This window comes from Mytilus galloprovincialis, chromosome 12 (genome assembly GCF_965363235.1).
Source record: "Mytilus galloprovincialis chromosome 12, xbMytGall1.hap1.1, whole genome shotgun sequence".
In the NCBI taxonomy this organism is placed as follows: Eukaryota; Metazoa; Mollusca; class Bivalvia; order Mytilida; family Mytilidae; genus Mytilus; species Mytilus galloprovincialis.
The window spans coordinates 55,809,699-55,823,545 of record NC_134849.1 but is presented as its reverse complement, the minus strand read 5'-3'; the positions used below and the strand labels follow the sequence as shown (position 1 = coordinate 55,823,545).

Here is a 13,847-nt window from a genome sequence, read left to right as displayed (position 1 = left end):
TCCCTCGGATACAACTATTGCCCACGGCTACACCTCAGGACAATAGTTGCTCCTCTGGACAATAAACTTACTATTCCACTCATACACAGTCAATAAGTATACAATATTTTCACCTATTATTTAACTTAGTCAGCTGTGATCTAAACGGCATGAAATTTCCTACCTGATAAAAAATAATCTACAAAAATATCTCATTACCATTCAATTGAATGTTTTGTGTTTTTTATTCAATTAATGATGAGTGTGAAGGGAAAATAAATAGTATTCATGTCATTTTTTTATTTCATGGTTTTGCCAGTCTTGGTTAAAACCTATAAAAATTTTGTTTTTTAAACACTTATATTCATTGTTAAAACAAAAATTGGCAACCGTTAAATACTAATGAAACACTAGTATACCCAGTCAGTTAAAATCATTTAAAGAATACTATATAAATTTAAAACATTTCTGCTTGTCATGCGGTAGACGTGTTTTAAACAGAACTGAGTCGACCCTGTATTGTGTGTACAGTAATGGCATATAACCATACACTTTTACAAAGAAGTTTATACACTTATGTCTTTCCTCAAAATGTGATCTGTCATTGGATAATGTCTGAGGGCAGCCAGGGCAGCGGAATGTCCATCTTGATGTCACCTGAAATTAGAACAAAATATTATAGCAGAAAGTATTGTTAAAGTACAGAATGCTTGCTGGTAATTCTCTTCATCCAGTTAGTTTTTTTGTTACTAATTGTCCACAAAATGAAACAACTAATGGACGAACCAAATTACTGGACTTGAGGATAGTTCTGTTATTAAACTGGGAAACTTTTATATGAATGCAATTTTTGTTATAATTCAGGTTGCACTTTAATATTAAAATATTCTATTTTTTCTATTCTATAGAGATGCTTAATTAATGCTTAAAAACACATGTTCGTTTTTTTCTAAATATTTTTTAAATAGAGAATTTCTATGCTGAAATCAAATTGACTTTTCATTAATAAGCTCAATAAGATGCATAGAATTGACACTGAATTATTCCACCCTATTTTGACTTGAGGCAATAATTCATTTAATAAATAATAACCTTTGACTTAACTGAGCTCACATTTACTAAAGGCTAACAATACGAATAAATGACCTTGACTTATTTGACCTTACCATGACATGAGGCTTATAAAATAAATATTTACCTTTGAACTACCTCAACTAGAAGCTAATAACATGAAATATTTCACTTATTTGACCTTACCTTAACTGGAGGTTCTTTGTGATGTGATTCTACCAAAATGTTTTAAGAAGTTCAAGGCTATATCTTCACAGTATACATACTAAGAAAGACCCTTTGAATTATTTGACCTAACCTTGACTGGAGGTTTCCTAGTGATATGTGATACTAAGAATTTCATGGCTATATCTTCACAGTTAACATACTTATGACCTTTGACCTTACCTTGACTGGAGGTTTCCTTGTGATATGTGATACTAAGAAGTTCATGGCTATATCTTCACAGTTAACATACTTATGACTTTTGACCTTACCTTGACTGGAGGTTTCCTAGTGATATGTGATACTAAGAAGTTCATGGCTATATCTTCACAGTTAACATACTTATGACCTTTGACCTTACCTTGACTGGAGGTTTCCTTGTGATATGTGATACTAAGAAGTTCATGGCTATATCTTCACAGTTAACATACTTATGACCTTTGACCTTACCTTGACTGGAGGTTTCCTTGTGATGTGTGATACTAAGAAGTTCATAGCTATATCTACAGTTAACTTACTTGTAATGACCTCTAACCTATTTGACCTAACCTTGACTGGAGGTTTCCTAGTGATATGTAATACTAAGAAGTTCAAGGCTATATTTTTACAGTTAACATATTTATAATGACCTTTGACCTATTTGACCTTACCTTGACTGGAGGTTTCCTTGTGATATGTGATACTAAGAAGTTCATGGCTATATCTTCACAGTTAACATACTTATGACCTTTGACCTTACCTTGACTGGAGGTTTCCTGGTGATATGTGATACTAAGAAGTTCATGGCTATATCTTCACAGTTAACATACTCATCCACTTTGTCTCTTATTGCTGCTGCCATTACATGGCTGTACATATAGGCATAATACTGAAATAAAATAAAAAAAAATGTCTTTATTCCTGTTTCTTGAAACTAAAAAACAAAATATGTGTGTCTACATGTTAAAATGAATGGATTGATAAGAATCGCAACAGCCAACCTTCCTATTTGCTATATTTATGTTAGCTATAAAAAACACTGAAATATTTTTTTTTACAATTATAAACCAATAATAAATTATAAACCAATAATAAATCATGGCTATATCTTCACAGTTAACATACTTATGACCTTTGACCTTACCTTGACTGGAGGTTTCCTTGTGATATGTGATACTAAGAAGTTAAAGGCTATATCTTCACAGTTAACATTATTATAATGACCTTTGACTTTTTAATCTTACCTTGACTGGAGGTTTCCTGGTGATATGTGATACTAAGAAGTTCATGGCTATATCTTCACAGTTAACATACTTATGACCTTTGCAATAATTAATTACCATGGTTACTGAAAAATTTCATTTGTTCTTGTGAACCCAATTGTACCTTTCCATAGATTCACCTGATAGTTCCTGTCCATTTAAACTTTAGGCAGTTCTATTGTCCCATTGAACAAATACAATAGGTATTGTTCTCTGTGTAGTTTATTCACTCGAACCTTTAAATTTCTTATTATAAGAGAAATCTATCACTCATTAATTATTTTACATGAGTAAAAAGTTTATCTGCTAAATAAATAGAAATAACAAGTCTATTTATTCAATTTTAATAAAAAAAACTAGAGGCTCTAAAGAGCCTGTGTCGCTCACCTTGGTCTATGTGAATATTAAACAATGGACACAGATGGATTCATGACAAAATTGTGTTTTGGTGATGGTGATGTGTTTGTAGATCTTACTTTACTAAACATTCTTGCTGCTTACAATTATCTCTATCTATAACAGTACTTTCTGTGGAAAATGTTATGGAAAATCTTCAAATTTTAAGAAAATTGTTAAAAATAGACTATGAAGGGCAATAACTCCTTAGGGGGTCAATTGACTATTTTGGTCATAGTGACTTATTTTTAGTTCTTACTTTGCTGTACATTATTGCTGTTTACAGTTTATCTCTATCTATAATAATATTCAAGATAACAAAAAAACAGCAAAATTTCCTCAAAATTACCAATTCAGGGGCAGCAACCTAACAACCGATTATCCAATTCATCTGAAAATTCCAGGGCAGATAGATCTTGACCTGATCAACAATTTTACTTCCTGTCAGATTTGCTCTTAATGCTTTGGTTTTTGAGTTATAAGCCAAAAACTGCATTTTACCCCCATGTTCTATTTTTAGCCATGGCGGCCATCTTGGTTTGTTGGCCGAGTTACCGGACACATTTTTTTAACTAGATACCCCAATGATGATTATGGCTATGTTTGGTTAAATTTGGCCCAGGAGTTTCAGAGGAGAAGATTTTTCTAAAAGATTACTAAGATTTACGAAAAATGGTTAAAAATTGACTATAAAGGGCAATAACTCCTAAAATGGTCAACTGACCATTTTGATCATGATGACTTATTTGTAGATCTTACTTTGCTGAACATTATTGCTGTTTACAGTTTATCTCTATCTATAATAATATTAAAGAAAATAACCAAAAACAGCAAAATTTCCTTAAAATTACCATTTCAGGGGCAGTAACCTAACAACGGAATGTCTGATTCATCTGAAAATTTCAGGGCAGATAGATCTTGACCTGATGAACAATTTTACCCAATGTCAGATTTGCTGTAAATGCTTTGGTTTTTGAGTTATAAGCCAAAAACTGCATTTTACCCCTATGTTCTATTTTTAGCCATGGCGGCCATCTTGGTTGGTTGGGCGGGGCACCAGACACATTTTTTAAACTAGATACCCCAATGATGAATATGGCCAAGTTTGGTTAAATTTGGCCCAGTAGTTTCAGAGAAGAAGATTTTTCTAAAAGATTACCAAGATTTACGAAAAATGGTTAAAAATTGACTATAAAGGGCAATAACTCCTAAAGTGGTCAACTGACCATTTTGGTCATGTAGACTTATTTGTAAATCTTACTTTGCTGAACATTATTGCTGTTTATAGTTTATCTCTATCTATAATAATATTCAAGAAAATAACCAAAAACAGCAAAATTTCCTTAAAATTACCATTTCAGGGGCAGCAACCCGACAAAGAAATGTCAGATTCATCTGTAAATTTCAGGGCAGATAGATCTTGACCTGATGAACAATAATACCCCATGTCAGATTTGCTCTCAATGCTTTGGTTTTTGAGTTATAAGCCAAAAACTGCATTTTACCACTATGTTCTATTTTTAGCCATGGCGGCTATCTTGGTTGGTTGGCCGGGTCACCGGACACATTTTTTAAACTAGATACCCCAATGATGATTGTGGCCAAGTTTGGTTAAATTTGGCCCAGTAGTTTCAGAGGAGAAGATTTTTGTAAAAGTTAATGCAGGACGACGACGGACGCCGGACCCCAAGTGATGAGAAAAGCTCACTTGGCCTTTCGGCCAGGTGAGCTAAAAATCCAATCTGTTCAAAATAAACACTAATTTAATCATAAAACGTTCATTTTTAAAAACATAAGTATTGTTCCTATCGAAACTTTAATTTTTTTTGTTTTTGTTAAGTTAAAGCATGGTGAAAAATGTTAAAATAAAAATAGATGCATTACTGTTTATTTAGGCAATACTTCATTATAAATTTAAAGAACATGTGTTTCTATTAGCTAACCTTATGGAAAAATGCTGCTCCTGTGAGAACCATAGAAAGTTCACAGGAATAATTAGAGTTATATAACCAGGCATTGTTTTTCACATCCCAGGCATGAAATCTCCCTGGAAACCCAACTATCCTGTCTCGCTCCTCTCTCCAAACTCTAAAATTAGAACAAATTAAAAATAGCATTATCTTTGTAGGTCAGGATTTCCTTCGATTGATTGATTGTTGGTTGCTTAACGTCCAGTAAAGGATTTCCTTGGAATGTCACTTCACAAGTTTTAATTGTTTTATACTTTTGTTTATAATCATGTTAAAACTTTACTTTTCAAATTACCAATTTCATGCTTTTTAGGAGAAATTTATTATTCTACCTTTTGCAAAATTATGTGACTATAATCTGTCAAGATGATGTCAAATTTGAATAAAACATATCTGATAAAAATCTGATAAACAAGAAAAATGTCTGTAAGAAAAAAATGGTTTACAGTATGTGGAAACTTATAAATTTGCATTACTGTGACTTGACTGTTAGTGTTGCTCTTGGTTTTATAAAACAAATTGAAATTGGGTCAGAATTTTGAATGAGCTGCAATAGTTGGAGAGCAACACTAACAGTCAAGTCACTGTAAAAAATTCTTACAGGATACCTCCTGCATGGATACACAGATACAAACCTACATAAAGTCTCACCTGAACCCAAAAACAATCTCATCATGTCTTAAGTGAGCATCATCATCTATACTGAGTATGGCTTCTGTTTCTATCACGTCATATGGCAGGAAACGGTTATTAAGGCTGTTCTTTGTTGTTTTGATAACCTGATATGTACAAAAACATGAATAGTTTAATAGTTATTTGTTGGTTCTAACCCCGAGACATCAAACCAACAACACAAGTACAAATATATATAAAATCTTAACAATCCATTATATAACAATTTTTTTTAATTAAGGTCAGACATTAAACCATTTTTGGTACCTCTTTTTTCATGCTTTTATATCTTGCTGTATGGTACAACCTTTGCTTATTGTTGGAGGCTGTATAGTTACATATAGTTGCTTACTTCTAAGTCATTTGGTGTCTGGTAGAAAGTTGTCTCATTGTCTATCATAGCACATCTTCTTATTTATATATAGCAGCGTCACTGTGAGTCTCTGATAAATATTTTTTCTAGAATCACAGTGATTAAATGTTTGGTATATTGAATAGAAACCTGTCCTATGTTGATGTCTTTTGGATAGGTCTATAGTTGGGTTACTGTCACTGTCTCCAACTCTCAATGATTTATAGCCAACATCTTTTTTTCATACATATATCTTTTGTAGCTTTTGTATTGTTGAGTTACTGTCCATAATTATCTTTGCATTGTTATTCTAGTAATGCATTTTGCTTACATGTATAGGAACACCTATATCCGGCCATTTAAGGTCAGGTGTAGGTGGAGCTGGGTTATTCCACACGACTACTGCTTTATTAAGGAACGGTAAACCTTTCAGTCTCTGTAGAGCTGTTATCAGCACATTCGATCTTTCATATGTCAACATTACCACTAAAATTAAAAATAAAACAAATTATACAAAAATACTGTAATAAAATCAAGAATGACCAATAAAGCATATGTTTAGTATCAAAGTGATTTATTTCTCAAAAACAACAACATTTACCAGTGTTTACCATGTAACATGTTTAAAGATAAATAACAAATCAGCAAATCATGAAAACAGTTTCATAATGGCTTCCACTTACATCATGTACATGGCTTACAAAAATTAAAAAAAAAAATGAATTTGCTAATATCATGTGTAAAGCGAATAAGTATAAGAATTGTTCTTAACATCTTTTTAAGCTTTATAGACTAATTGCTGAGCAATAACTGTGGATTTTGCGGATTAATATTGATAACTCATTTATGTGCATTATTTTCTTAATCATGTTAATTGTATCTTTTAAAAAACTTATTGTTTTGCAATGCACATGTCAAGCTGTGCAAATTTTTTTTCAAGGTACTGCAGCAGATGAAATTGGGTAATAACACATCATTTTCACATGATTAACCTTGCACTAATAATGCAAGCATTTTTTTAATATTGTACAATTTAGTATTCTTAAGTGAGCTGTTATGACAAGCTTCAATAAATGCCTAACTTCATTTACTTGTCCTTTAAACTTACATGTGAACTGTTCCCTTGGCAAGTTGCCTCCAAGAGCTTCACTGAACTCTTTCCCTGCTCCACCTTCTCCTTTCCCTATAGGTCTAAAGCCATAACCTGAACCTTTAAATAAAAAGCATTCATACTTATCATGATTAAAGCTGCATAAATAATAACACATGGTACTCATGTACTACAGTCATGACTGTATTAAATTAAATATGTTCTCCTGATTTTCATAATCTTATTCTTTTTCTTTACCTGTCGAAGTAACTTACATGTATTTTCTAAACAGTTCAGCCACATTGCATTTGAATGAAGAACATCTATGGTTTTGTGGAAATTGCTTCACACATTTATATATATATATCATTCATCTACATGTACATGCATCTTTTTCATGGTCATGGTAGTAATATACATAAAAGAAATGGTTTTCAGTGTTTTGCCATGGTCAATGATGGTGTTGTCAGTTTGTTTGTATCCCTTTTGTATTATCAATCTCTCTTTATTTAGTATACATGTTATATAAAAATCATCAGACATACTGTACATGCTGTAAATGTACAATACAAACTAGATCATTTAGTTTTGTATCCCCACGACCATTCTTGGTGGAGATATTTCAGTTTGCTTTGTTGCATTGCTGTATCATGGCTGTTGGCTATATAGCCTGTCTCTTAATTTAATCCTATTTACCTTAACTTTTTACAAAACTTACCAATAAATTTTGATTCGGATGGTAAAACATGTTCAAATGGCGTAAATGGGTAGTTCCTGAACGGATCTCCTGTTTGTGTAAACTTGTGATAAAAAACATTCTGTGTAAAATTGTTACTAAATTTAACTGAGGGGAAAACCGCTTCTAGAGGTCCTAAAACCTCTTCAGTCTCTGGATTAGTCTCCTCATACTTATAGTCTACATATGAATTGTTTTCAAATACACTGGGAGACTTCATGTCTATGATTGGAGCAGGCGGAATATTTAATCTAGTTCTAATCAAAGCTAAAGCTGTATCTAAAATACTTCGAGTTGATGAAAAATAAGTTTCAAAATAATATCTGCCTGTACGTCTCATTGTTGCCATGGCAGTATCTGTAAACGTTCGGAGAATAAAATGGAACTCGGTCAACCGAGCCTTTGGTAAAATCACAGTCGCCTTTTTCCAGTCGAGTATTTCCATATAAGGTAATGTCACATGATCTCCCAGTATCACTGGAATAGCACCATATTTTAATGCCTCATAAAAACGAAGCTGAAAAATGTTTGTAGATACGTAACTTTCATTTGCAGGGGAGATAATCAATGCAAATGTCGACTGTTTTAACAGTTCATAACGACTTTCATCATTTTGGCACATAGAATATTCGCCGTTTATAGCACCAGGTATAATTGTGTCACATGAAAATTCTATAAATATTTCTGGGTCTAATTTCAATTGAATATTCTTTAGAAACGAAATCACAGAATTTTCTACATTAGAAATTTGTTCATCACTTTGTTCACCATTTTGAAATTGCACATTACCCTTAAAACTACCTTTGAAAGACAAAAAATATTTCCTCCGAATCGGTGAAATAGGTGGGAGTTCCTCCCAGACATCTCCCGATACCTTTCCAATGTTAGGTGGAACAACAATATCAAACTCTGATCTAAAAATAGTTTTTACAAAAGGAGACTGCACGATTATTGCTCTGCCTGTATCAGCTCCACCAAAAATGTCTATATCGGCATTCTCGTCTCTCATTAAATTGATTAAAATGTGGTTCCTTCCATCACCATGCCAAAATGGTAACTTCTGTAAAGATTTCTCTAATACTGAATAAGTAATTCTGTTAATTTGTTGTCCAACTATGACAACAAAAATACAAGCCATACTCGGATCATCAGTTCTGTAAAGGTTTTTTTCCGAATACTCATCAATACCATTCTTGACAAAGGGAACTAACTCTCCAACATTTAAATCCTTTTCTGAATCATAGAAATAGACAGGAAATCCAGAGAAAACCGAACAGCGTGAAAAATCAAAGCAGGAATGCATTTTACAATGCTGTCCATTGATTGGCATAGGGAGTTTAACATTAGAGTTATCTCCCATTAATATTTTGATCGGTGCTTTTAAAATGGGTAGATATTGTTTGTCCATTTCTGATTTCTCTAATTTCAGTTGTTCTAATGTTAACTGTGTTGATTTTATTTCCTTCTCAGAAGTTTCTATCTGTGCACTCAGAATATCAATCTGCAAAACAAAAAACTTATCTTATGATAAACATTGACAAAAAATAAGGGTCTGGGTGTGGTCCTTAAATTCCTTATTCTAATGACATTTTATACCATTTTTCTTTTTTTATTTTTCTCGATATATTTAAGAATTCCATTATTCTTTATTCTTCATTTTTTGGGCCTTTTTTCTCTATTCCTAACAATAATATCAGTGTTCTCCCCCAGGATGAGATGCAATATTTTTGAATGTGATGCTATCTGAATTAATTTTCTTACAGATTGTGTTATGGATGTGGTGCTATAATTTTTAGAAACAAGATGGTATTTCAAATTCCTTTTTTACCAGGATGCTATATATATTAAATATCTGGGGAGAACACTGTTAAATATTTCTATCAATGTCAATCTGTAATAAATAGACCACTTTCGAGTTCATCTGTCACCTGCAAAAACTCGTCAATTATGCGCGCCTTTATGACGTCATTTACCAGATAGAGGGGATGGCCTGTATCCCTGCACTATTTACGTTCATCAAGCGTCTTAGTGATCGTCGTTGTGCAGGATAAACTAGAAATAATGGTTGTTCTGTAGGTACTTAATGACAATTCCCTAATGACAGCAGTGCTGATTGTCAATTTTGAGAATTTAATTTGCTGAATAATTCGTACAATATAGTATTATAGTTTTCCATCCACTCGCTCAACATTAAAACGGAAGTGACGACGCCCCTAAACGCACAAATGACGTTCACTAAAACCAGAGTTTTTGATGGAAATGCATCGAACTCGAAAGTTGTCTATTGCAAGGCAATAATCTTTTCCAGAGTAGATTATACTGTTCTATCATTGAAATTATTACTGATTTGATGGCACTGCTGAATCCATCAATATACTGATACTGAACAATTTATTTATTTCCTTGTTTACCAGGACAGTCAGGAGGCTTACTTAAATGAGTAATTTTCTAAATAACTGATTCAAGTAACATTATTTCCACAAAGGTTGAAAGTAAGAGTTGTCTTTCTTTAATAATCACCTATTTAAGTAAATTACAAATTAATCACCAGAAGAAGTGATTTAATTTTATTGTAGCTTTAAATATAATGATATAGAATACTAATGATCCAGGGACTAATTATGTTTCTAAAATTATCAGAACCAACATCTGAGTTGATAGGATGACCAGGTCATTTCAGGTGATGACCTTGTACTGAATCTAGGATAATGACATAAAATCACTTGTTTAAGTAACATACCTCAATTTCCTTCCCAAAAATCACTTCTTTAAGTATCATTATTTTATTAACCCCCACTAATTTCAACACCCTCGAACAGTGAATTTTTTTATCGCGAACAGTGAATTTTATTACATAATCTGCAAGATGAAACCTTGAACTTCACAGGAAAAATACTCCCACTGCTGGGGAAAATCTGTTAAGAAAGTATCAGTTCATAATGTAAAGCCATTATTATAGCATTTTTTCAACTAAAATAGAATTTGCAGCTAAATGATAGCATTTAAGGCATAAACCTTGCTACTTAAAAGAAGCAAAAAGGTCATTTTTTTCAATTTTACTAATGACAATTTATCATTTAAACCTATGTATTTAAAATTTCTGGGAGAACACTGCCCATTCAATCAATTTGTCATAATTTCTAACCTGCTTCTGGTAATTTGATATCTGCACCTGTAATTTTTGTCGTTTACTCTCCATATCTCGTAATTCATTGTTAACAGAGGCTTTGATTTTTCGTAAACTTTTGATTTCTAGATTCAATTTTTTTATCTGTGTTTCGTCCTCATCTGTTTGCAGAGGTATACGCAATTTCTGTCCATCTGTAGGGTCGCTGTTTATATCTGTCAGGTAAATATGGCTAATCACTGCAACCATGAAGAGGCATAATAGAAACAGACCAATCAAACGAGACCATCGTATCCATGACAACCAAGGGCAGGCAACACCTCTGGGTGATATTCGTATATCAGGCATTACAGTTCCTTAGACTTAACCATCATAATACAGGTAATCCGATTAAAGTTTAATCATATTCATTTGTTCTTTTCTGGTTCTATGCATTTACCTGAAAGTATCAAATAAAAATTTATTCTTTTGAGTTTTTACTTGCATTAAATATTGTAAAATTGATATTGAAAGTTGTGCAATACCTGTGTTTAGCTGTTTCATCAATCAACAAATTGTATGTAGATTTGGCGACAGATTGTTAACATCTGTATATCATATATATCAGAAAGGGACAGGTGTTAACACATATACATTTGTATAAAACATGATAAACCCTGTCACATTTTGGCACCTGTCCCAGGTCAGAAGCGTCTGGCCTTTGTTAGTCTTGAAGATTTTTAAATTTAAGTTCATTTGTATATTTCGGAGTTACATGTAAGTATTAGTGTTTAGGGGCCAGCTGAGGGACATCTCGCTGTGGGGAAGACCCATTAGTGGCCTTGGGCTGTTTACTGCTCTTTGGTAGGGTTGTTGTTTCTTTGACACATTCCCCAATTCCAATCTCAATTTCATAATTTTCTGTCCCTAAGGATTACAAGAACAATTCTATGAAATGTATTAGAGTTACATTGTAGAAATCAGGTAATCATGGTAATGCGCTTTATCACTAGTGCTGAATGCACAGACACAGCCTCACATGATTCCACTGTATATGGATCTGGGTCTGTGTGCCCAAAAACATGACTGTTCCCATTCACATTCACCCCCTTTCACTTTTGCACCCTACACAATCACACCCTTTTTTTCATGTTTATTGGTTTTAAATTTGTGTTTAATAATTTTGTAATAAAAGTTGTGGGAAGTGCATAAATCATGTAAATATAATTTCTATAAAAAAAAAATGTTTCAAAATAAAGCGAATTTCTGACAACATTGAAATCTAAATCATGCTTTGGTTAGTATATTGCTGTAACATGTGTATACACATGATACATTTCTTCCCCTATTGTTTTAAGTGAGATTCTGACAGCAGTTTTTTTTGGCGTTGAATAATTTTAAATAATTTATTGGTTAGTGTACTGCTATAATTTATTTGTTTTCACTGTTTCAAAATAAAGTGCCATTCTGACAATGTATTATGTGTTTAATAAATTTTTACTTATGTTTTGGTTAGTGTATTTGAATATGCATGTAGGGTGCGAACAGACCTACATGTATAGGGCTAATGTATGGGATGCGAAAGTGCCTAATAGGCATAAATAGTTTTAAATATTTGGATTTTAAAAAATTTTATTCAATGGAGAAGCATCCTGTTTTAACGAGTGGAGTTATTAAAACACTCAAATACCCATGGTTAGAAGAAATACCTAGTCAGGAAAAATATATATATATATATAACTTTTCACTGGAAGAAGAAGAAAATGATGTCGTAAACAATATGGTCAGTTGATGGTTCAACACTAGGCCAAATAATTATGACGTCTGGCAAGGCTATTTTAATTTTTTTCTGGGACACCTTCCTACTACGGCGTCCCAGAAAAAAAGAAAATAGCCTTGCCAGACGTCATAATTATTTGGAATAGTTAAACACAGACAACAGATATCGTAAATTATTTTTGTGACGGGATTGCTTCCCTTAGAAAATGAAGTAGAGACTTAGTCAGTCAGTCAGTATAGTTAATTTTTCTCGACGAGTTGTATCGTATTTTGACAGAAGTTACTTACGGAAGGGAGACAACTCAAAACGATAATATGGAAGACTCCATTTCGGCTGAAGGGGTGTTGTAGTTACACCTTTACGATGTGGACTACATTTATTTTAATTTAAATGATGCATATGATTTAAAATAATGTAACAACAATAACCCTCAATAGCAGACAGACATAGAAAGGATCCCATGAGTTTCAAATTAATCAATGGAGTTGGGAATCCAGAGCAACCATTCAATCTGATACCCCTTAAAGTCAAGAAAACTATACGCATGCGCATAATTACATAAACAAACTCTAGACTTGTGATTTGGAACAAGAACTCTTATTAAATGATAATTACAAAAACAAATGTAAATGACCTAGATGGTTCTCCATTTTTTTATGAGAGTACAATATCAAATATCAGTTTCATAACGGTGACCAGAGCTCCAGATAAGAATTCACAAATTGGGTTTTTTACCCACCATTTTCTTATATAATTGGGTGATAAAGTTTTTTAATTGCATTATCAATTCCAATTCACCCCTCATGTTAATATCAAATTGGGTTTTTCACCACCAAGCTCCTTGATGTATTGGGTTTTTTCATCAACACAATATTGAATATTTAGGCAATATCAACCCCAGATTTTTTTCCATCTTAAATATGTTTCTTTCTTTGTTTAGCTGTTTTATTTGGTTTAGGGTTAGGGTTAGGGTTATTTGCTAGCTGTTTTATTTGGTTTATTCACAGAGAAGCAATTGTAGGTTTAATTTGTGTTCCGTTTCAAACCTTCTGCCAGTTTTGTATTTTATCATATCAACTGTAAAAAAACGGGAATGTGTATTCACAGGCACTCGTCTTATACCTTTATATAATAAATTCTGAGACCAGTGCCTGTGTGTGTATTCATTAATTAACCCTAAAATGAAAAAACCAGATGCTCCGCAGGGCGTAGCTTTATACGACCGCAGAGGTTGAACCCTGAACGGTTGG

At 32.8% G+C, this 13,847-nt stretch overlaps 1 protein-coding gene across 1 annotated transcript; it reads right to left on the bottom strand.

Annotated features, from left to right (window-relative positions):
* Positions 1–294: 294 nt before the first annotated feature.
* Positions 295–11,300, bottom strand: LOC143054307 (exostosin-like 3). The gene is made up of 8 exons (XM_076227268.1): positions 10,857–11,300; positions 7,694–9,212; positions 6,994–7,095; positions 6,217–6,371; positions 5,513–5,640; positions 4,835–4,979; positions 1,994–2,122; positions 295–636 (listed from the first exon to the last, which is right to left on the bottom strand). The coding sequence occupies exons 1-8, from the start codon at positions 11,184–11,186 to the stop codon at positions 427–429; spliced, it is 2,718 nt and encodes a 905-aa protein (XP_076083383.1). The 5' UTR covers positions 11,187–11,300; the 3' UTR covers positions 295–426.
* Between the last annotated feature and the right edge of the window lie 2,547 nt (positions 11,301–13,847).